The sequence below is a fragment of the Heterocephalus glaber genome, unplaced genomic scaffold (genome assembly GCF_053883595.1).
Source record: "Heterocephalus glaber isolate CG9 unplaced genomic scaffold, H.glaber_assembly_v1.0 deba00001547, whole genome shotgun sequence".
In the NCBI taxonomy this organism is placed as follows: domain Eukaryota; kingdom Metazoa; phylum Chordata; class Mammalia; order Rodentia; family Bathyergidae; genus Heterocephalus; species Heterocephalus glaber.
In genome coordinates this window covers 7,394,692-7,420,607 of record NW_028258340.1, presented here as the reverse complement: position 1 = coordinate 7,420,607, position 25,916 = coordinate 7,394,692, and the positions used below count along the sequence as shown (strand labels likewise).

General features: G+C 36.3%; 1 protein-coding gene and 1 pseudogene across 17 annotated transcripts in view; one reads left to right on the top strand and one right to left on the bottom strand.

Annotated features, from left to right (window-relative positions):
- Cask (calcium/calmodulin dependent serine protein kinase) overlaps positions 1 to 25,916 on the bottom strand; it is a 381,402-nt gene that overhangs the window by 88,804 nt on the left and 266,682 nt on the right. For 9 of the 17 annotated variants that reach the window (XM_004850000.4, XM_004849999.4, XM_004850005.4 and 6 more), the window contains exons 10-12: positions 23,497 to 23,596; positions 20,702 to 20,719; positions 11,089 to 11,210 (exon numbers count right to left, since the gene is read on the bottom strand). In XM_004850000.4, coding sequence (XP_004850057.1) covers positions 11,089 to 11,210; positions 20,702 to 20,719; positions 23,497 to 23,596 — 240 coding nt within the window. The remainder of the gene's footprint in view (positions 1 to 11,088; positions 11,211 to 20,701; positions 20,720 to 23,496; positions 23,597 to 25,916) is intronic. The other 8 variants (XM_087189842.1, XM_004850001.4, XM_087189840.1 and 5 more) reach the window with 1 other exon arrangement.
- On the top strand, positions 1,484 to 2,295 carry LOC101696502 (protein S100-A10 pseudogene; annotated as a pseudogene).

Genomic DNA, 25,916 nt, shown 5'->3' with positions numbered 1-25,916 from the left:
TATTAATGGAGATTCAGTTGGGGAAGATGAAAGAATTCTGGAGCTAGATGGTGGTGATGGTTGGGCAATAATGTGAATGTATTTAACACCATTAAAGTGCACATTTAAAAATTTCTGAAATGGCAAATTTTATGTTGGGTATATATTATCACCACAGAAAGACCAAAACACTGATATCATGCCAAATAAAATTTACCAAAAAGCTGTGAACTTTGGGAAATGGCAAACATGTACTTGAATGTAGAGGGAATGAACTAAAACATACTGCTCTGAGAAGCTCTCCTCCTTAATTGAAAAATACATAAAATTAGGTAATTCATCATGTTTTCAAACAAAAAAGACAATCTGGGCTTCTTCTATGAGGCACACATACATACTGATTAATAAAACAGTTTTGAAAGAAAAAAATCCTTAATTTAGTTTTTTATTTTTATTTTTTTAGAACTGAGGATTCAACTGAGGGAGTGAACTGAGCTATGTTTCTAGCCCATTTTAAAATTTCATTTTGAGACACAGTCTTGCTAAATTGCTTAGGCTGGCTTAAAACTTGCAGTCCTCCTGACTTAGCTTTGCCAGAAGCTGGGATTATAGGTATCTGCCACCATACCCAGAAAATTTGTTAAAGTTAGTAGAGTTGATGATACATTCTTAGTCACAAAACTCAATTTTAATTTAGTATAATGGCCCTATGAAATCTGCCACGCTGATCTCCTCAATGGGCTCTTTGCACTGCAGACAGGAGACAGTGTGGCTTTCCTGTACTGGTGTTAGGATGGATGGACAATGCCATGAAGCACTGCAACTGCTGTCACCATGTGAGCAATGAATTACAAATGATGTTATATGTTGTGTGATCCACAGTACACAAGGATCCACAGCACACCAAAGGATCTTCCAATACTGCTTTATCTCTGTTGTGGTTTAGATCTAAAATGTCCCCCAAATTCTCATGTGTGAAGGGTGAGTGGATCATGGGGGCGCTATACTCATCGGTGGATTCATCCATTGATGAGTTTAGTAGCTGAATGTGCTGTTAGGTGGTGTGACCTGGAAGGGTCCCCACCTCTTCTCTTCTCTCTCTGCTTTAAGGAAGCCACGGAGTAAGTGACAATTCTGCATCATGCCATTCTACCATGTCATTCTGCTTGGAGCCAGCAGACCATGGCCTGAGTCCCCTGAAAAACGTGAGCTAAAATAAATCTCTCCTCCTTTAAGTTGTGGGTGTCAGGTATTTAGTCCCAGTGACAGGAAAGCTGATTGATAAAATCTTAAAATAATGCAAAAAGGTTAAAATAGTTTTAAAAAATACATTTCTTTTTTCTCATTTTTTACTTTTAAAGGCTTTGTTGAAGTATCATTTAAAAATCACCTAATTTGCAGTATTATGAGTGTACAGTTTGATGACTCTTGTTAAATTTATACTGTTGTACAACTACTATCTCAATCCAGTTTCAGAACATTTAAATTTCCTCATATTGCTTTGTGTATTGTCTCAGAACTCTTTACCTAAACCAAGGTACTAAAGATTTATTTTTACATTTTCTTTTAAAATTTTTATAGTTTTAGGCCACCACCCACCCGCCGCCCGCAGCCCAAGAGCCCGGGTTTCGACAGACTTCACCAAAATGCCATCCCAAATGGAACATGCCATGGAAACCATGATGTTTACATTTCATAAATTTGCCAGGGACAAAGGCTACTTAACGAAGGAGGACCTGCGAGTACTCATGGAAAAGGAGTTCCCTGGGGTTTTGGAAAATCAAAAAGATCCTCTGGCTGTGGACAAAATCATGAAGGTCCTGGACCAGTGCCGAGACGGCAAAGTGGGCTTCCAGAGCTTCTTTTCACTAATCGCAGGCCTCACCATTGCGTGCAATGATTATTTTGTAGTGCACATGAAACAGAGGGGAAAGAAGTAGGCAGAATTGAACATTTACTCCTGCCCAGATGAGAGTTCTCCCAAAGGGCCACTTACGGAATCTGCCCCTCAGTTTCCCTGTGTATAAAGATTTCATGAGCAGATCAGGACCCTTAGAAAATGTACAAATAAGATCCAGCTCTCATTGGACAAGCAGAGAAAGGAAAGTTAGTTAAATGCTAGATAAGCTTTTGATTTTTATATTGTTTGCATCCTCTTGCCCTCAATAAATAAAGTCTTTTTTTTAGTTCCGGAAAAATATTTATAGTTTTAAGCTCTTACGATGGAAGTCTGAAGCATTTTGAGGCAATTTTTGTATATGGTGTGAGAAAAGGGACTAAGTTCACTTCTTTGCAAATGGATGTCCAATTGCTCCAACTCCCTTTTTAAAAAAGACTATTAATTTCCCATTTAATTGCCTTGGCATCTTTGTTGAGAAATAACCATAAATGTAAGAATTTATTTCTCAACTGTCTTCCATTCCACTGATCTATATGTCTACCTTTACACCAATATCATGCCACATTAGTGCAGCTTTATACGAAGTTTTAAAATCAGTCCTCCAACTTTATTCTTCTTTCTAAACTGTTTCGATAGTTCTACATAAAGTTTTAGGATTACCTTGTAAATTTCTACAAGGAAATCCTGATGGAATATTGATAAGGTTATATTGAATCTATAGATCAGTATGGAAAAAATTCCCATGTTAACAATATTGAGTCTACCAATCTATAAATATCTATTTAGACCTTATTTTCTTTCAGTAACATTTTATAATTTCCAGTGTACAAGTCTTACACTACTTTAGTTCAACTTACTTCTAAGTATTTACTTTTGGTCATATTATGAATATTTCTTAAATTTTATTTTTAAATTTTTGCTACTTGTATGTAGATATATAGATAATCTGTATACACTGATCTTATATCTTGTGACCTTGTTAAACTTGTTATTAGTTCTAATTTTTTTTTGTAAAATCCTTAAGGTTTTTCTCCATGCAAGATCACATCTCTGCAAGAGGACACTTTTATATCTTCCTTTCTAACATTTACGCCTTGCATTTCTTTTTCTTATTGCATTGGCCAGAACCTCCACTACAACATTAAGTAGTAAATGCTAAGAGGGGACAATCCTTGCTTTTGTTCCTGATTATGCTGGCTTTTTTTGTTAGTTGCCTAACAAATGATAACATGCTTAGTTTTTTTTAAAAAATGGTATCTACATTAAAAAAGAAAAGGTAGAAGAAATATTCAGAATATATGGCATTTCTAGCTCTCAGGCATCTTGTTTGATGTAGTACTTTCCATTGACAATAACACTTTCATACACTGATGCAGAAGTTTTTGCCTAGCCAGTTAGAAATGGCAGAATTAGAGGCCCTCAAATGCCACATAAGTAGCAGTACACTTGGAAGCAAGTAGTACAAAGACCACCACCAATGGGAAGGGACCCCCTACCCAGCCAGTTTCATTCTAGGATCCTGACAACTTGCCAGTAGCTCATCCTCCCTAAGTCCTCAGATAGGCTTGTTATTTGAGACATTTAAGTGCAAAACTCTCTGGACTACAAATTCATGAGAAATTTAGCTATGGCATTTCCTGACTGGCAATCTCTTTAGACATCCAAACTATATTAACTTATTTCTCAGACCCCAAATTCCTCAAAAACATTATCATCAGATTACTGTAAAACTTCAATTTTTTTCCCTTTAGGAAACTTATGAGTTCTAAAAATATGCTATTCCAAATATGACCATAAAGTTAATGTCATCTCAAAAAAGCAAAACAGTAAATCAAGAGTTGTAGTTTTCCAGTGCTAACTCCAGCCAGATGGAAAAACTCTAACTCTCCATAAACAGTAAAACATAATGATATCAGTCAAACAAAATATGTTGGATTCCACACACCAGTTTATTTGTAATGCAATATTTAAAAATATTAATGTATTATAGAAGTCTACTTATAAATTAATATTACAAAGACTTCTAAATTAAGTTGCTATTGCAGCTAGATCTTTTGCTTTCTTGATCTAATCATTGATTACAGTTTTAGAAAACAATTTTAAGATTTGCTACAAAAATAATCTTAATTAGGTAGGGGCATCACATTTGCTATGGAAATACAGTGTGAAACAAATGCTAACAGCTGTTCAGAAGTATGACAGATGGTCGCAGAAAACTTGATTGTCAAAATTTGGCAGAGAGAGATAAATGTGTCATTTAACAATGTTTCGTAACATTATTGATTACAGAGTAAACATTTATTCTGTAAAAGGAAAATTTCTACAAAAAATTGAGAAGATGGAATTATCACTAAATAACTTTGGCAAAATGCTTTTTATCTGAAAAATAAAACCATCAAAAACTTATCCATCAGTTGACCACCAAAGGTATCACATAAAAATTCCAACTCATTGATTCAAAATATCCTAAAAAAACCTCACACCACACTTAAACACCAATTCCCAAAAAAGTCTAATGATTGGTCAGCAGAGTAACATTTCATTATTTTATATTAGATTTGTATAATTTGCACTTATACCTAAAGAATTAATTAACCCAGGGTAAAATCAGTTTTCCAAACTCTACTGGGCTGAATTTTATCTCCTCAAAATTCACATCTACCCAGAACCTAAAAATATGACCTTATTTGGAAATGGTGGTTTTCAATGTAATTAATTAAAATGAGGTCATGGATTAGGGCAGGTTCTAAATCCAACGGCTGGTGCCCTTCAAAGGCCATGTGAAGACACAGACAAAAAAACACAGAGGAGAATGACATTTGGTGCCCGGAGGCAGAGATTAGAGCAATGTGTCTATAAACCAAGGAACACCAAGAACAGCTGGCGACCACCAGGAGCTGGAAGAGGCAAGGAAGGTTTCTTCCCTGGAGCCTTTGGAGGCTGCTGACACCCTGATGTAGGACTTCCTAGCTTGCTGGACTGTTGGAAAACACATTTCTGGGTTTTTGTTGTTTTCTCCAGTATTGGGCCTTTGGACTGAGCTGTATTCCCTAGCCCTTTAAAAACACTGTTTAGGGCTGGAGATTTAGCTCAGTGGTGCCGACACCTGCCTTGGCTGATCCCCGGTACCAAAACAAAACAAAGCAAAACAAAACAAAACAAGTTTAATTTTGAGACAGGGTCATGATAAGTCACTAAATTGGCCAGGCTGGGCTTGAATTTGTGATCTTCCTGTCTCAGCCTCCCACTTGTGCTAGGATTACAGGTGTGTGCCACCACACCTGGCTAAATTCCTGTTGTTTTAAACTACTCAGTTTGTGGCACTTTGGTTTGGCAGCCCAGGCAAACTAAACACCTGTTAAAATCAATCAATCTATCAATCAATCTATCTATCTTTTTGTTATTTAAAAATTTTTCTTAAATTGATTTTATTTTATTAGTACATTCACTTTAGGGAGTAGGTACATGTACTTATCACATCTTAACTCTTATTGAACCCAGAGCTTTTGTACTGCACTACATCCCCAATCCTTTCTTATTTTTTATTTTGAGACAGGGTCTTGCTAAGTATGCAGACCATCTCAACATAGGCTTAAATTAGACTGAGACAAGCTAGACCAAATAGGTCCTCCTCACTCCTCTATATTTCTTGCCACAAAATAACGAGCAGTGTATGTGTGTCAGGGTGGAAGCAGTTAGGCAGTAAACGTTAGATATCTCTGGATCTGTTTCTAACTATAGATTAAACTAGATGTATTTACTAAATTTAAAATCAGAAAAAGTTTCTTCCTCTGTGGAACCAGTGTATTACTTCTTTGAAAAAACTCAACACAATAATTTTAAATGTTTATGGAGTATGATGTGGTGTACTGATATGTGTGTACATTGTGTAATAATCAAATCAAGGCATTTAGCCTATCCATCACCTCATACAGCTATCATTTCATTGTGGTGAGAACACTCAAAATCCTTTCTTCTAGCTATTAAAATATTTAAAATAATATTGTTAACCATAGTCACCCTATTGTGCAATAGATTAGCAGAATTTATTTCTCCTAACAGTGATTCTGTACCTGTTGACCAACCTCTCCTTATTCCTCTAGTCCCCCTAAACTTCCCAGCCTGTCATCATGACTATTCCACTCTATTTTTATGAGATCACTTTCTTTAGATCCCTCACATGAGTGAGGTCATATACTGTTTGCCCCTCTGTGCCTGGCTTATTTCACTGAACACAGTATTGTGCAGGTTCATCCCTGTTGTTGTCATAGTACTTTCAACACTGCAGTAATTTTGTTCTCTCTAGATTCTAATAATGTCTTTTAAAATTATGAGCTTGTTATTATTGTAAAGGCTTGACTAGAAAAAACAGCCATGGATGATCTTTAGTCATCCCTAGGAACTTAATCCTGTTTCTCCTTGTCAGCTTAAATATTATGGCCTCAAATTTAGCTATTTAGAGTGTTAATGAACTAACAGGAATGACAAACATAATAAAGACATTTCACAAAGTGGCTCAGTGGGATTAGATAACTTTAATCAAGGCATGGTCCATAAAACAATACCACTGAGTGCCACTATTTGGAATCCTTAAAAGAGGAATCAATTTTCATTCTGTAAGACAAAATGATCTGAAACCAAGCATGGGATATGGAACAATGGAAGAAAGAAAAATGGATGGTCAAAGTTTGAAACACTTCTTCCAAAAGGTTGGTCATGCCCAGGTTTCCTTTTTAATGTGTACTATAAGCATTTAAGTATGCCAGTCGCTTGACTACTTCATTGATTATGTCACTGAAATGTAGCCTTTTAGCAATGAAACAAGAGTTTAATAAATCTGGCATAAGGCTATATTCCAATGATGGCTTACATTACTCATAATGATTAAGGATGTCTTCATTTAAGGATGTCTTAGTTTGGATATTCAGAACCACATGCATCCAAACACTGCCCAGGGCCAGCTCATACTCAGTAATTTCAGGACAGCTCTAGAGTTCATGAGTGACTCCAAAATCAGGAAAATTCTCTGAAAATCAGGAAATACCATGGCTTAGTTTTCTCTTTTAGGTATACAATATGACGCCATTCATTACTGCAAATTTGTACCCTTACATAATATATCTTGGTTCTTATTTTTTCCCCATTCCCCTGCCCTCCTGTCAACCCCTCTACTCCTCCCTATTTACCAAAACTTTGTTTCTGTTTTTTCCTTTTCTCATATTTATTCCTTTCCCTTCTTTCCTTTCCTGTATGCCTCCCACTTCCCCTTCCCCTTTGGACCTTTACTTCCTATTTCACATTATCTATTGTAAGAATGTTTTGCTCATCTCACTGTTCTAATCAATTTAAGCTCCTCATCGACCTAAGATACTCATCAGTATAAGATCCCCATCATCATATGATTACCGACACCCTCTGAGACCTCTGATACTTCCTCCGATTATGTGATTCTCATGAATTTAGGATTATTGCCATCCTCTGAGTCATCTGATACTCCCTATGAATCCAATAAATAGTGGCAAGCTCAGAGTGTGTCTTTGCCCGCTCTGAGGCACTGACCTCCCGTTCCCCCATACTTGAGATTATGCAAGTCTCTACTGTCTTTTTTTCTTTAGCCCTCACTGTCCCCCTTTCTAGGCAGTCAGAGGATTGATTGACCTCTGATACAGGGCCTTGTGCATTCTAGGGAAGTGTTCTACCTTGAGCTACTCCTTGTCTTTTTTAATGGGCATGGTTCTTTTTTTTTTTTTTATGTGGTACCGGGGATCGAACTCGGGACCTTGTGCTTGTAAGGCCGGTGGCAGAACCAGTGAGCTAAATCCCCGGCCTGGCATGGTTCATTTGTAGTCCAATAGCTTCTTTTCAAATTAAGCTATACTTACAGGGCAGATGCTGATAATGCAGATACTTCTCTAGGTTTGTAATTCAAAAGAATCCAAAGGAAATTTTTTTTTTTGTACCAGAGAACAAACTCGGGACCTTGCACTTGACAAAGGAAATTTAAGTATTTTTTTCTATTCAAATCTATGAATATCTTCTGAAATTAGGATAGTTTCTACCAAACAGAATAATTACTAAAGATTAATATTTTTAATGAGGTCTGAAAAGTTCCATATCAGGGAATAAGTAGCAGCTAGAAAAGTTCAGTTTGTATGTGATTATCTTTCCCTCTGTACAAACCAGCAATGTTCTTAAATCTCCCCTGAAGTCTCAAGCTTGGTGTGCCTGTCATGGCTTATATCCAGATGTTCCCCCAAAGCCTCATGTGCTCATAGGTGGGGCCTTTGGGAGGTGACTGGACCATGGTTGTGTGATACTAGATTAGTCCATTGATGGGTTTATAGCTGGGTGTGATGTTGGAAGGTGAAGCCTAGTGGGAAGATGTGGATCACTGGGTGTGGCCTGGAAGGATGGAGATAGATATATATATATATATATATATATATATATATCTATCTCCATCCTTCTTCTTCCTTGATGCTGCTCTGCTTCCTGCCTACCCCGTTATGGACTGTTTCACCTCTGTCATGTCCCTCTGCCATGCTACCTTGCCTTGGAACCAGCCGACTCTGGACTGAAACGTTTACAAACTGTGAGCCAAAATAAACTTTTCCTTCTTTAACTTGTGGGTTATGGGCATTCTGTACCAGCCACAAGAAAGTAACTAGGACATGCACCTTGTTGCCTTGGTAAGAAAAATACAACTTTTACAACAATTTAGGCTTCTTGAAGCCTTTAAATTAGAAGTCCTTAATCTAAAACAAAACAAAACAGCAAATCTACTCAGCAATGACCTAATCACTGACTATAATGAAATAAAAAGAATTTCTAGATACTGTTACAGCATCTTCTAAATATACCACTAACTAGTTTTCCTAACCTAATTAGTTCTCCTGGGCTTCTGCAGTAAAGTCACAATCACAAAAACTTTCAGCATCATACAAAGCAATTATACTGAGCACTAGGTATTTAAATAGCCAATGAACAGAATTCAAATTCTAATTCAAATAACACATAACAATAACAATGTTGCTGCTGCTTTTGATAAAGATTGTGATAATGGAATGCTACTGAGCTATCTACAAAACAGAATGAATTTCAAGGGCTTTTTAGGGTTCAAGGAAAGTAGTACTTATTTAAAATAAATGTTTCTCAAACTACTTCAGATAAATTACACTAAAGAGGAGATCCAATTTCTTATCTTCTTGAGTATATTTCTAAACTATATTTTCCAGCTCCTTTGCATCTAGGTTAGGCATGTAACTAATACTTGCCACTAAAATGTGGGTAAAAGTGATGTAGTCCATTTCCAGCATTGATCCTGAAAGATTGTCCATGCTTTCTCTTGTCTCTTATGCTGGCTGGGTGCAAGGGATACAGCAGAAGATTCTAAGACACTGGAAGACAGCAGAGGTACACAATGGAAGAGGCCTGGGTCCCTGAATGACTCTGTGGAACTTCCCTTACCTACTGTCATTGGATTGTGAGGTGACGAAGAAATAAGCTTTTATTCTGATAAGAGCTCAAATTTTAGAATTGCATGTTACAGCAATTAGTCAACCCTAATCAACCCATGCACTACATAAAAAATCCAAACTAACTATGGAAATCTGATGACTACTTTGAAGTGACCAAATTGATGGAAAGAAGCTACTGTTAGAAACCCACAACTACACAGTGTGAAGCTGAAACATAACATTCTTAGCTTAGCTTTCTCCAAATTGGTCCTCATCCAAACAGGGCTCATCAAGACTGTGAATAAAATATCTGTGCCCAAGTTAGTTTGAGAAAAGCCATTAACAAAGGACTTCTCAGAGCTGTGGATATAATAATGCCCATTGTGAATCTGTATAAAGGGACTAAAGAATGTAGCATTTCCCAAACTTATTTAGTCAATAAACAGTTTAGCCAATAAATTAAGATCTATTTCCCCTTGCTACCAGGGCAACACCCATTGCTACCTCAGAGCACATTCAGGAAAATTTTGCTTTGGTGTAATTTGCATCATATGGTGGATGAATCCACACAAAACAGTTCTAGGTACCCCAAAGCAAATATTGCTCTTGCATTTGGGAGAGTTTTTCTCGTAAAATGACTAACATGTACACTCAAGAAAGTTTTCACTGCTGAAGTGAACCGGTTGTCTAAGGTATTTTACTTAAACTGTGACTAAACTGAAGGCAGACATAATTGGTCAGCTTTTGTTTTTTCTCTGGATTGTAATCTGCTGTCAATGGAACCTATCATATCATGGAATATACTCTTTTAAGGAAAGCACACTGAATCTATGAAACCTAGTGATGTGAAATATGAAATCTGTGAATATGGTCAGACACACTATCTTATTTTCTCTCTTCTATACTTTTACTTAAGGCATGATGTTTTAAAATGATATTTAAAGTCAATAAAAAGCAATCACAGCTAAAATCAGTGGATTCTTCTAATAGAATAAAAATACAGTAGACCTTCAAGTTGCGACTGGCCTGATATACAAACAACTTGGGTTAATTAGGTTAATGGAAGATTCATCTGCCTCTTGTTATCTATAGTGTGTACCCAGGTAAACAGCCAGATCTCAGCTGAATTGACTTACAACCAACTTTAGTTACCACCAGCTCTTGGGAACCAACTGAGTTCATAAGTCAAGGATCCACTGTATTTTGATAAATTATGGTTGTGCTACACTCTTTAAAAACTCATATATAAGGGGCCGGGGATTTAGCTCAGTGGTTCCACCGCCTGCCTCACAAGCACAAGGACCCGAGTCCGATCCCCGCTACCAAAAAAACCCCCCAAAAACAACTCATATATCACCTGCATACATATATAATTTATGAACATAAATATATACATTTTTTCCACTGTTCCTTCGATGGATGATTTTTCTACATTTCTCATAGATATAAGGCAAGTGAAAAAGGATTTTATAGTGGACATCTGAGAATTAGTAGAAAGTAAAAAGTTGTGCTAGGAAAAAATGGAAACAGTCTCTGTAAATAGGGAGGAGTGGAGGGGTTGAAGGGAGGGCAGGGGAATGGGGAAAAAATAAGAACCAAGATACATCATGTAAAGGTACAAGTTCCCAATGATGAAAGTAACTGTATTGTATACCTAAAATATACCAATAAACTTAATGAAAAACAAAGTTATGCCAAATACTCACCTCACCAAAAACAAAACAAAACAAAAACCAAAAAATCAAAACTTACATCTAGCAGTGTGTGAAGGTGCTGATCCTGGAAAACACTGTGTAGAAAATCTAGGTCCTTTTCACTGCAATCTGTGAGTGCGTGAATCTCTTCCAGGCTGTCCAGCACCTGTGAGACTGCTCCTAAGGAAACAAACAGAAAAAAAACAGCTAGTACAGAAAGTCAACATTAAACTAACCTTTATAATAGGTTAATCTTACTCTTATGAACAATGAACACATCAGAACTTTAAAGGCTAGTGTCTTTATTGAAGGCTACGCTTAAATGAGTTTCATGTCATTTAAGGGAGAGTGTTTTCAGTGAGTTTATGTTCTCAATAATGTATTTGTGTGCTCTTCATTTTTAAAACTAAACTGAAGAATGTGTTCTTTGAATTTCAGAAATTTTAACTCTAACTGAGCAACTAGAAGATCTGGGTGCAGTAGGTTGTATTATCAGAAAGACAGTTTGGATGTCAGGACCCCAAGGTGTTTTGAAATACAGAAACTCAGGTGAATCTTTTACACTAGGGCATTCCTTTATGAATTGAGAGCACAGCCAGCTGTAGATTTGGGGACACATCTTCAACTTGGAGTTCCTGCCACTTAAAATAAGCTTTGGAGGACTTTTAAGGACCCAATTTTAGTTAACAAAAATTCTAGTCCATTCCTTTCCTTTCCATCTTTATGTAGAAAATCAAAAGAACAAAACTCATTTTCATTCTGTCAGGCCTTTCTTATTCAGAAGACAAAGATCAAAGCTGGGTATATGAATGGGCACGTACAATTACCATCTTAAATTTCAAGGCAATTCATTTTTATAGGGCAAAGCAAGTGGAAGTATTGTTGCTTCTTTATATTTCCTCTTACAACCGGGATACCTGGCAGGTATTAACAAGGAAAGATTCACACTGAGGAGTATCCAAGTCATTTACATAACCTTACAGAAATGACTGGACTATTTTACTCTGTAAACACTATATACTTTTATACTCCATAAAAACCCTCCCAAGAGGCTAGCTTCAGAACAACTGTACACACCAGAGAAAGTCTAAGACTAAGTGCTTCATTGTACATTTAAATCTTTGGATTAGTGGTTCTCAACCAGGAGCAATTTTGCTCCTCAAAGGGACATTTATCTTAAAAGTCTGGTGGGGCTGGGGATTTAGCTCGGTGGTTCCACTGCCTGCCTCGAAAGCGAAAGCGCAAGGACCCGAGTTCCATCCCGGTACAAAAAAAAAAGTCTGGAGAGCCAGGTGTGGTAGCACATACCTATAATCCCAACACTCTGGGAGGTTGAGGCAGGAGGATCCTAAACTCAAACCCACCATGGCCAAGTTAGCAATCAGTGAAACCTTGTCTCAAACTTTAAAAAAAGGGTTGAGGATGTAGCTCAGTGCTAAACCCCTGGGTTCGGTCCCCAGTAACACACACACACACACACAAACGCACTCACACGCACACACAGACACGAAGTTTGGAGATATTGATAGTTTTTATTTTCACAACATCAGGCAGAGGCTAGGGATGCTGCTAAATATCCTATGATGCCCAGGCAGCACCCCACAGCACAGAATTACCTGGCTCAAAATGTCAGTAGTGCTCAGGCTGAAAACCCGTTTTAGATAAAGATAAAATTATCTTCTAGAACTCTATGCTGTTTCCAATTCTTCTTGTCATACACCTTATCTATTCTCACATGCTTATTGGTGAGAATGTCAATCAGTGCCATTTTTCCAGAAAACAAGCTGGTAAATAAACCAAACAGCCTTAAAAAGGCTCATGTGCTTTGATTCAGTAATTCTACTTACAAAAGGCTACCTTCAGGAAAAAATAGATTTATATATAAGGATATTTATCATATGAAATAGAAGATAAATCTAAGACAATGACACATTATAGATATCCATATGATGGCATATGCAGTTGAATGAAAATTGTTTTTGAAGAATTTTAAAGATCCAGGGAAATCCTTGTAATAGAAAATCCAACAAAGCATAATGCAGAACCACACACACTGTATATTCCCAATTATGGTAAGAACCAAATAAAATATACACACGAACTCAGGAAAAAAAACCAGAATGAAATACACTAAGAGTAGTAGCTACCTTTATTTTCTCATTAATACTTCATTCTATTCTCATTCATATGTTGCAAGATTTGTAAAATAGCATTTAAAAAAAAGCATTTTATAAACTACCGATTCTTGCAGCACTATTTTGTTATGTTAAAGATTTAGTGCTTAAGCCACAAATCATGTGGGTATCCACATGAAATTTACTGTGGTTATTTTAAAAATTTTTACTTTTTATTGTGAAATGACTATAGATACACATGCATTTGTAAAAAAAACAAACAAACCACAAATATCTAATACACTCTTTACCTAGTTTCCTCTAATAGTAACGTATTGCAAAACTGTAGTATAATATCAAAACCAGGATATTGTCACTGATTCAGTCAAGCTATAGAATGTCCTCTCATCATAAGGATACTTTACTTTGCTCTTTTACAGCCATACTAATTTCCCTCCCAAAATTCCCTCTCCTAACCCTGGCAACTACTAATCTGTTCTTCATTTCTATGATTCTGTCATTTGAAGGATTTTATATAAATGAAATCATATTGTAGGATGTAACATTTTAGGCTTTTTTTCCCGCTTTTTGAGACAGTCTCACTATGTATTCCTGACTGACCTTGAACTTGTGGCAATCCTCCTGCGGTCAGCCTTCTAAGTGCTGGGATTATAGGTGTGCATCACCATGCCCAGCTAGGCCTGGCTTTTTTTTTTTACCCAGCTTAATTCTCTGGAGATATATCCAGGTTGTTTCATGTATTAACAGTGCATTCCTTTTTATTACCGGCTAGTCCATGGCATGGATGTGCCAGTTTATTTGACCCACAGATGAAAATTTGTTGAAGTAACTATGGGTAATTTTAAATTTTGAATAATTATTCCTGGAAGGCTATTGCTATTCTTTCACCAGAAATATTAAATGGATATTAAATGGGATAAAAAAGATACAAGGCAGAAATTAGTCCTCATCTCTCCTGCTGTTCCTGAAGAGGTATTAATGTTGTCTACTTCCTTCTACCTGCTCTTCTCCCGACTTTTACTTTGTTTAAAGTGGCAAAAAACCCCCCAACAAACACCATGAAAATTAGTTCAAAGCCAACTCTGTGTTCACCCTCTGTGTCCATCCCTTATTGGAAGCCTTGGAAAGCAAGAAGTATGAAGAAATTAGTCCCAAATGTGTCCCTCTGAATGCAGCACATCACCAACAGTAGGATTAAATGATACCAGGTTCACCACATTATTAAACCCAATTCTTAAGAAACTCCTGGATTATGAGGCTATAATAATAGAAATACTAATGACACAGGTTGTGGTTATATTTTTAAAAAGTCAACAGGTAATGCAGAAATCTAATTATTATTTTCACTCAGTTGTCTTAGTAAAACCTTACCTAGTTTTTATTGTCTCTACTCAGCATCACTTGTGCTGATATGTAATCCATGCAGCAGTTAATTAATAACACAGAATTACAATAAAAACAGTCTTATATTAAGTAAATACTAAGACAGCCAGACGGATGACTGGAAAGCAATTCTGGCTGTACCTGACCACAGATGGATCATCTGCCAGTTTGTGAGCTCCCCATGTGCTCTGTGCCATTCCTGTCCCACTGGCACACGCCACAGCTCACTTGCATGTGCACTTGTTTACTCTTTTTTTCTTAGCTGTAAAGTCTTTAAAGCAGGTCTATGTTTTATTCATTTTATGACACCCATAATGTATGCAATGAATGAAGTTCTTTTTTTTTTTTTTTTTTTTTGCGGTACCGGTGATTGAACTCAGGACCTTGCACTTGTGCACTTGCAAGGCAGGCACCGTGCCACTGAGCTAAATCCTTGGCCCCTGAATGAAGTTCTTAAGGAAATAAACTAACAGCAGCTTCCAATTCTTGAGTGTCTATTATGAGGTGGGCACATCATCAGGCCCACACAGTAAGGCAGAGGTTCAAGGGGTCTAGGAAGATCACAGCTAGGGGGTGGTGGAGCCACTTATTGCACTAATTGGTTGTGCTAAGAAACACAGAAGAAGGGGTTTTAATAAGAACTATGGTTAATATGTGGATATGGAAGCTGGAAAAGAACTTGAACAAAGCCCCATTGGGTCAACCATAAGCAGAACCTTTACTGGATGTTCCTACTTTTTGCCAGGTACTAGGCAGGGGCTTTGGTAAAAACACAGACATGATCCCTGAAGGAAGGGGCTCTTATGCAGGCGCGTTCAGTAGTCATACTATACCCTGAAGTAAATGGTACAGCAGAAGTGAAAACCAAGTGGTGGCCTAGAGAGGAGCTGGGGAGCCTCTAAGAGGGGGTAGATGAGAAGGAATTCACCACTTTCAACCAGGGGTTCTCCGTGCTCTGCCGGAAGGAACCAGGGCATGAGAGTGCCTTCATTTCCAGGAGGCTCTACCAAGCTTCCATGATCTGTCATCTCTTCTAAACTGATTTATACTCTTTTTTAAAAATCTGGTACTGGGGATCGAACTCAGGACCTTGTATTTGCTGGGCAGGTATGTTTATAGTTTTATCTTGGACCAAAAGGTGATTAAGTTAGTGGGTTCTCAATCAAGAAAGGAAGTATTTCTTTAGCTGCACCCAAGTTGCCTATTTCTAGCTCTGAAAAGTGCCCCTAATTTTAAGTTTTTGTAATTAGGTAAGAAAATTAGTTTTCATTCCATTTTTCCTTCATCTTTTCAAATCAAATAAACAAGTATTTTTGGCCTAATCTTGAAATCTTTCTTCACTGGTGACCATTTGTACACCTCTCTTAACACCTCTTCTAGTTCCATTATTTCTTTCTTTCTGTGTGACTACCAGAACCACAGAACACACTCTTGGTCTGATGGACATATGTAATTGATATCTGCAGTTCAGCACCAAGCCTTCCATAGTTTTCAATTCATTATAAAATATAAATAGGCACAAAACATTGCTGGGGGTTTTCCACTGCTGTTTGTTTCAGATTTTAAACACTGGCAGTAATGATAGTACGCCGTACATACATAAATAATACATAATACTGTAGTTTAAACTGCTACTGGTATTTATTTTGTAGATCAATATCATTATGTATGAAAGAACAATTCAGTTTTCTCAAAGACTGGGGAGAATGCTTTTTTCATAAAGCCACTGATTAAGCTTGTAACCATCTTTTTAAAATTTTGTTTTGTTTTTGAGATGGTCTTGTTATATAGGTCAGTCTGGCCTTAAACTAGCTACGTAGCTCAGGCTGGCTTTAAACTTGTGGTGACTTTCTGGCTCAGTCTCCCGAGTACTGGGATTACAGGCCTGTGCTACCTCCCACCTGGCTTGTAACTATCTTTCAAAAAGTAAATCAGTAAACAGTACATAAGTCTATTCAATGGCAGGACTGTAGCTATTCAGTTTGTGTTCTATCCTGGGTTGTACTTTGTAGAGTGCTTTGTAAAAAAGACACTTCATGAAGAGATACTTGATGAAAGTGGTTTTCTGAAGCAAATTCTGAAGAATTCAAAGTACCAGAACAAAGCCACAGAAAACAATTTGTCATATTTTACCGTACCGTTTTCTTAGAGTCAGAATGAAAATTATTTTAATGCTAATATTTATATAACAGGTTAAAATTTCCAGGGAACTTTTTCATTTACTACGTGACTCCACAATAACCCTGTCTTGGAAGCAAGTGTTTTTCTACCTGGAAAACTCCGTCGGGTTAAAGGTCAAATGATCTGTCCAAAGAGCACAGCAGTATCAGGAAACAGAACCCTAGAACCCAGGTCTCTAACTCCTACTTCGTACTCCCAGGCTGGCCTCCCTGAAGCCATCTTTTACACTCAGCAGGGCACTGCAGTAATCTGCGCTTGGTAATGCTGTCCACTGTCTGATCTCTCTTTAATCTTACTGCATAAAAATTTGTTTTTCTATCTTTTGGCCCAAACTTTTATAATGGTCATCTTATTTTCAAATGACTTCTGTATTACTTCTATAAAGTATGTCCTGCCTTCAGAATAGTATTTTACTTATATTTCTTGCATAGTCCATTTGGTAATCAAGGTTGTATCTAACAATAAGGTTAAATTTGTACATCGGGTTAAAATTGTATATTTTAACTTTGAACACTCCTGCTTTTTCAAAGAATCTCACTGATATAAACAAGTTTTTCAAAAACTTTTCTGTCAGTATTATAAAATAATACTTTTAAAAGCATAAATATGTCAATTATTTAAAAATATTTTCTAAGCTTTTTAAAAAAGAGGAACATACTTCTAAGGTCAATAAAAGCTTCGAGTCTAGGACAGTTTCATTAGAAGAGTGGAAAAGTCTCATGAAAAAGTTGACTGAGTAAAAATAACCTGAAAGGAGGACAGAAAAATAAACAATAGAATGTTTAAATTGAAAAGTTCTTAGTTTCAAAGTAGGTTGAGTCTCTTACAACTTTCCCCTATATTTTACTATGAAAAATTCCAAACATGTAGAAGGATAGGAAGAACAGTAACTAACTATATCTAGATCCTCCAGTTGCTAACAGTTTGCTGGTTTGCTTTCTCACATGCCCATCCAGCTATCCATGATCACTTCACCCCATGTTTCATTCATTTCACAGGAAATGACAGTGGGTAACATCAGCCACTTCACCCTCAAGCACTTCAGCAAAGATTTCAATCCTTTTTCCTCTCACTCAGGTAAAATGTACATGGAGAGAAAGACACAAATCTCAAGTGTAAAATGCAATGAGTTTTGATGCATCTATGTTTTCCTGGAAGTTAATTCAATAAATATTTGTGTTCATTTCTTAAATTATATTTACAGTTATGAAACTTAGTGTCACTAGCAAATCTAGCATCTGAATCTAGATAGTCTAGCTTCTCCTTAATAGTAATCAATAACCTCTGTTTCCTTTGATATTACTGACCCATTAACCTAACACTGTATCACTACATACGCACTCTTATCACCCAAAGCCTCTCCTACACTTGATCTTAGCCAAAAGGCTGAGACCCAAAGCCTCTCCTATGCAAGCACAATAACATTTTAAAAATTTTGCTTACAAAGGTGTATTTTATTGAATTAAAATTATCAATTTAAGTACATGCTGTCATCACTCCAAAAAGTTCCCTCTTTGTAGTCAATCTCTTTCCCCAACTCCACCCCTAGTCAACAGCTTTTATTCCTACTCACTAAGCAAATTCTGATTTTCAATCAAGTTATAAGCAATGGTGAACCTTACAATGGAAACTATATTATGGACTTAAGAATCCGCACTATATCCTATTCAAATTAGGAAGATTTAACACATGCTGATAAATGTTTTAGCTTCTTCATATATAGATTATGGTACAGACACCTCAAAGTTTATTAGTTTAATGAAATAAACTCTACATATGTATTCTGTCAGAATGTAGATGCTAGAATTCTAATGCCATTTTGCTTATTAAAATAGTCTGTTTCAAATAGCAACATCTTTGAATATAATTTTTTCAGAGTACTTTAATAATATTCTGCTGGCTATTAAGTGCCTGTGATGGTTAAGCTTGATTATGTCAACTTGATTGGCTTGAGAACCACCCAGGGGATTGGTGGAGTATACTTCTGGGGGTGTCTGGGAGGGTCATGAAAGTGTAACCTTGGGTACTATATGTAATACCTGGCCCCCTCTTCTCTGGCCTTGTTCTTTTGCTCTGCTTCCTGGCCACCAAGAACTAAGCAGCTTTGCTCAGTCATACTCTCCTGCCATGATGTTTCAGCCTTGGTGTCTGCTGAACGGAACCATGAACTGAATCCCCTGAAATCATAAGCCAAATTAAACCTCTCCTCCTTTAAGTTGTGGGTGTCAGATATTATGTCCCAGCAACAGGAAAGCTGACCAATACAGTGCTTATTTGTATAAAGCTTTACAACTAAGTAAAAGCACTACTGATGACTCCAAGATGCTCATTTCCAAATGACATGACAAGTCTGGCTGATGAGAGGAAGAGAGAACGAAAAAGAGAGGGGAGAGAGGGAGGGAGAGAGAAGAGAGAGAGGGAGGGACGGGGGGGAGGAGAGAGGGAGGGAGAGGAGAGAGAGAGGGGAGAGAGAGAGAGAGAGAGAGAGAGAGAGAGAGAGAGAGAGATTGATTTTAGCTTTATACGTATGTGGTGGGCAGTTTCTAAGATCTCCCTTCCTCCAAGAATCCGCACTCTTGGTATTCTTGCCCTTGTGTGGTCAATTCCTTCCCCTGGAGTGAAGATTAAGTTTTCTGATTCACTTCTAATGAACAGAATGGGGCAGAGGTGATAGGACATCACTTTGATATAAAGATTATGTCTTCAGTCTTGGGCACTCTCTCATTCTTGCCCTCTCTTTGATCATCTCTGCTGGGGGAAGCAAGCTCCCATGTTGTGAACAGTCCTTCTGAGAGGCCCACAGCTGGGGAGGAACTGAAACCTGTCAATAACCATGTGAGTGAGTTTGGAAAAGGACCTCCCTGCAGTAGTGCCTTGAAGGGAGATGGTAGCTCTGGACCAGGCTCGAGAGAGGTCTTGAACCAGAGGCACTCAGCTAAGCCACACCCCATTCCTGACCCACAGAAATTGTGAGATGATAAACACTCTTGGAGGTAATTCACGATGCAGCAATAGAGAACCAATATACTGGGAGTTTTGTATTAAATCAACTACAATTTAAGGTACAAATAACTAATACAAGAAAATGTGACAATAAATTCAATCATTAGCACCCAGATTTTCTACTTTATCTTTATCTCTTATCTACTTTTATCTTATCAAACACAATTTTGAGGTAAAGATCTGTTTCATTTTTAATTGAATTTTTTACTGAGATAATTGTAGATTCACATGCATTTGTAAGAACACAGAGTGATTTCTTGTATACTTTGCTTAGTTTCTCCATTGGGAACATTTCACAACTATAGAATATTATAATCAGAACACTAACATTGATACAATCTACTCATTTTACCCATATTGCCTTACTTTTACTTATATGTGTGTACCATTCTTACATTTAAATTTTCTCACATACTCAAATTATATCCCTTTATAATTAAAATCTAACTATCATATTCTGCCTTATAAATGTCTGTATGATAGTAAAAGTTAAACATGACTTCAGAGTGTATTTCACAGCTCTATATTAATAAACTGAAAATGGATTCAGTAACAGAAAGTAGTAAATATCCACTTCTATGTTATATAATTGTCAAAGGAAAATTCACTTACCCTGAAAGTTTTCTTGAAAACAAACTATAAAATGAAATGTTATCCTTTCCCCAGAATTAATGTCTTTGTGTTTGAAATTCGGATGTGAAATAATACTATTAAATATGGCTGAAATTTTAACACTGCCTCTTTTTCTTTTTATGAAACAAGGGAAAGTTAATCTATTACTTTTGTAACAATACCTCAGGAAATTGACATATCCAAGTTTTTATGTTATGGTTAGACAGTGTTAAAATTCATATTGAAACATCTAAACACAAATAGCCAAAGAAAAAAGTCAAGCTGAGTATGAACCATGCAAAGCCAAACACTTTTGCATAAAAGATAAACCTTAGAGGAAAACAAAGGGATACCTACTTTCTGCTGCTAGAAGTCCTAGGAGGAAGGCAGCATATGGACAAACAACAAACAGTGTGATTTTAGAGCAAGCAGGTTATCAAGCCACAGTTGGGCCCACTAGATGAGCCACAAGAAGTATGGTTCCCCAGCTGACCCCAAGGAAGTCCTCATGTTCCATAAGCACAATCTCTAGGACTATGTAGGATACCACACATCAAACACTGGGTTCTAATTTTGACTTCTTTGATTTGAAATATGAGAACAGAATTATTTCCACTTTGAATTATTAAGTAACAAAGCAAGAAAATGCATTCTAGTAAATGCATAATGGATGGATTTCAATGTTAAAAATAGAAAAATATCTTTTATTAAAAATATTTTACATTGTAAATGCCATACTTAAATGTGTTTGACTTTTCGTTAGATGACAAATTGGGATGCTGATTAGCTGTTAAATTGTGATTTTAAATATTCTTTTTTTCTTAAATGCATAGTGTTTATTGCTCATTATCATAATGAGATTTAATTCAGAAACAATATGCTGTATTTTTTGAGCAGGCAGCTCTACCATGCTTCTCTAATTGAAATTTTATAGAGCAGTAGAATTTAAAGAAATTTTGTGGGACCAAATTAGGATCATAAGTTATTAATTTTGTCAAGCAAGGTCATTTAAAACATTAGCCTACCTATCACTCTCATTTCATAAAAAGAATAAAAAGGGCATAATCTAAAGATGAAATACAAAGATAGTTCATCTCAAGAAAGGGCAGTTGGGCCGGGGATTTAGCTCAGTGGTGCTGTACCTGCCTCGCAAGTGCAAGGTTCCCAGTACTGCAAAAAAAAAAAAGGCCAGCTGCTGATCTTACTTTGTTCTCTCTCTTTCTAACCCTTCCTCTCTGTTTCCCTACAATCCTACTCTATAAGCCCACGTTCTGTGGTCATTTTTCTCTTTTTGCCATGAGCTTGAACTTTAGATAATGATGAAAAATGCTTTGTTTTGTACTGTAAAACAAAGCTATAGAAATTTAAACAGAAAAATATTTGAAAGGATAACTTTGGGAACTTAAATTAAATGATGCAGAATTTAGATACTGGTATGAATAGAGAAGAATTCAGGTTTGAAAATAATGAAGATATTTAAAAAATTAAATGAAAAATAATGATAAATGAAAATATAGATATTTTAATTTATGAAAATGAAAGGCTTTGAGTCCAGATAAAATATATAATTGGTTTTCTGCAACCAACCATATAACCACTACTGTTGGTTGGAGAAAAGAATATTTGCTGGCAGATAACTATTTGATAATTAATGCTGATTATAATAGTAAAATGGCAGGATAGCATGAAAGCTATTACTTTATATCCACTCCCCCTAAATAGGGTCAATTGTAATCTGAGTATGATGATAGAAGAGAAAAGCTAGAGCTAATAAAGAGTTACAAGTAGAGGGAACAAAATATGGTGGAAGAAAAAAAAAGACTGAGATGAAATGATATAGAACATTGGGGACCATATCTATATACACAGCTATGTCCTTGCCTTTCATATAGTAGGGCTCTGCACAGTTACAGGGCAGCATGAGAGGAAGACAGTAAGGCTTTCTCCTCAGTTATTTCTGTTTAAAATGCCCATTTCTGAATGTTTCAGAAACCATCTTCTCTCAAAAGAGGAAGATTCATATCCTGATCAGTAAAAGTCAAAACAAGGAACTGTTTTGACTTTACATAGCTGCTGGAAAGGGAAGCTTGATCCTGTCATTTTGCACAAGGGGTAGGCCTGTACTAACTGGAAAGAAATTCTCAGTGTGATGTGCACATATGGGAATAAACAGAGGAGAGAAGCATAAATACTGACAGACGCTCCCAGTGCCAGCAGAGAAGATGTTTTAGCACACTCATTCTTCTTATATTGCTGACTGCAGGACAAACAACTTATGCTTTAGGAAGGGTCTTGGGCTTTACTTCCGATGATAATACATGAATACTGAAGAAGCCAGTCTGAGTACAAAAATCAAACTGGCAGTGCAAAGTCAACCACATGACAAATAGTGAGAGTTTCTAACAAAAGAAAGAAGAAAAGGTGGGGCCAGAGGACATACGACTAAGGAGTTAAATAAATAAAGAACCACACAAAAAATTTAAAAACTCCAACACACATTATATATACACATAAATGGATCCTATGGATTTTTAGTAAATGATTCTTGGGGATGCCTCACTTGAAGTCTAAGCATTTTATGAAATGATTTTTTGAACACTAGCAGATTTTTTTCAGAAGTACCTATACATAGTTCTTCAAACAGGTAACTTCTTCCTTTTTGAATACTTGTATACATGTTTTATAGACTTTATATATAGAGAAATTTGTAATTGTTTCAAGACAAAATTCACAAGAGAGCCTTACACTGACAGATTTAATTCAAAGCAGTGCTGTCTCAGAATCTGATTTAATACAGTGGAGATGGGGAAAAATCTTACATCAGAAGTTTTATTGAGGGAAAAAGTAATCAGAAATATCCAAAAAGACTGAATACGACATTGCATTAGATGAAACATAATGTTGGGTCTAGAGTATAGAAAGGGGAAGAACTATTATTGAGGTAAAAAGAAAAAAGTGAGATGGTTTTAGAACATTGTTAGTGTTAAAATGAAAAGAAACAAGATACATGTAGGTAGGATTTGGTTGCTGACAAACTTCTCTAGAATCCCTTAGAAGATGTGACTAAATTCACAAAAGTTTATTCACAGTGGAAGAGAATGGATGCAGACACCAAGGGATTTGCACAGGGAATGAATGAATTACCCAGTTACCTGAGGAGGTAGGGTCTTCGGAGAAATCTGGCAACTCTTCAGGGGGATCCCCATAGAATGAGTTGAATTTGTGACTTGACACAGCGGCTAGTACGGCACCCTAAAGTAAAGAGATGAAAAACACATATTATTAAAACAAATACACAAATATAAAAGTTAATTTAAATGGTTATTTATCTTAATGATTATTCAGAAAGTCAAATATATAAGAGATATTGGCTAGAAGTAGCTTTTAAAATAATTTTGAATTCCTCTAAATAAATTACATATGCATATAACAGAATAACACTGCTGGGAACAGCAAAAGGATATGAACTAATTACACTGTGAAGTCAAACATGTATCACATAATGAAATATTCTATAGTTATTATAAAATGATGCTACAGAAGGGTGCTTAATGAAATGGAAAGATGTTTATGACAAATTACATAAAAATTTCATTTTTAGAAAAAAAACATAAAAGAGTGAACACACATGAGAATGCTAATAGTAATAATTATCACTGGGTAGTAGGATTATGAGTCACTTTTCTCTTTTTACTCTTTTGTCCTTTCTGTTTTTAACAATGACTATGTGTTATCTTTTACATGGATGCTCAATCAGGCCACATGTCAGAATTAGCTACATGTGACTGTTAAGCCGTACGCATAATCTCCTATGAGTCCTAGTTGAGAATCACTTTGATATTGAGTGCCTGATTTCCCTTAGACCTGTTAAGTGGAAAAAGGATGGGAGTTACTGTTTCAGTAATGGGAAGAATGATAAAACTTCTGGGTTTGTTCCCTGGCTCTCCCCATCCAGCTACCTGGTACTGCTTGACTATATCATTTAACCTCTCTAAGTTTTCTTATCTGTAAACTGAGAATATTAGATCTGACATACTTTACCTTACCTTACAGGGTTGTCAAAAGCCATAATGTGTAGGAAAGTACCTTGCAAACTGTAAAGCATTTCGTAAATCATCACTAGTCCTACTAATGTATTAAAGCCAGAACTCCAGCATAGCCATTTGCTGGTTTATATGGAATTGCTCATTTAGGCAGCTTAAGTATCAAATCACCTAAGTTGTCTAAGTCTATAGTAGTCTGGCTGAATTTTAAATACTGAACTCTTGATTTTTTCTGAAAAAAAGTTAAATCTCTTATGTGTGTAGGCATTTGCTAATAAATACATGAAAACATTAATAGAAATACATGTCCACAAAGTTGACTTTTGGGGGGTCATCCTAGGGTTTCTTTCTATAAATAGCAAGTAAAAAGCAGACTGGAGAAAGGGAAGAACAAAAAATAGAAGCAATCTTGATGCTACCATTGCAGGGAACTTTTCAGATTTCCAAAAGCCCAAGGCTAATGCAGAAATATTTGGATGTAGAATTATAGCAACTGTGTTGAAAAAACAGTAGTGAATAATGAGTTCTTCTTTCTCTAGAAGAATCTTATTTCACTTTACATATTATACATGTTCCCTAAAAGTTGGGTGGGAACAGAATTTTTGTATATCAAATGTTTCCCATGCACTGAAACTAGAATTTTAGAGATGCTTTATTTTTATCCACACGTGAAGTTCAACTGAGTTTCTTTCTTTACATGCTAGTTTTATATGTTAAGGCTTATTCTAGCTACTACTATCAGTATGGTGAAACACTTGAACCATTAGAGAAACATTATTTAAAAGAGCCGGGAGAGGTAAATTCTTTTGAAACAATAGTAGCAAATTCCTTATTTGTCTGTCTTATGGCTAGCAGTTTTGTTTATTTAGTTCCCTAAACTTGGTGACCACACATAGTTCAAATACTCAATGGAAAGCTATGACGTAAAACAGCAAAATAGTTCCAAAATAGTTCATATTTTCATAGAATTTTATTAGGGTTTGAGAGTCACTAATAGAGATGGTTCATTCCAAGAGATTCATTTTGTAGATGGGAAAACTCTGGTCCAGAGAGGCTTAGCAGTATGTTAAGATCACTGCCAACCAAGGGTAGACAGAACTAAGGTCCACTGACTACTCTTCCCAGTTCAAAGATATCTACTATACCAGGTCAACAATTTTCTTTTACATAAAGGACCAGACACTAGATATTTTAGGCTATGAGGGCCATGTAGTCTCTTTTGCACCAACTCAACTCCACCACCACAGCATGAAAGCAGCAATAGACAAAATGTAAATGAATGTACTGTACTGTGTTCCAATAAAACTTTATTTACAAAAAGAGGAAGTAGGCTGGATTTGGTTCCCTGGTTATGGTTTGCCAATCTCTGTACTATACTACTGCTATTGAGGAGCCTTCTGGTACAATAACAATACAAGATCTGATCTTATATGACTAGTTCTTCAAATTTTCTGCTTTATTAAACCTTTGCCAAATACATATTTTATTTGCCTTAATTTAGTAGGTATGAGTTAGTATGTTTTAGCAAT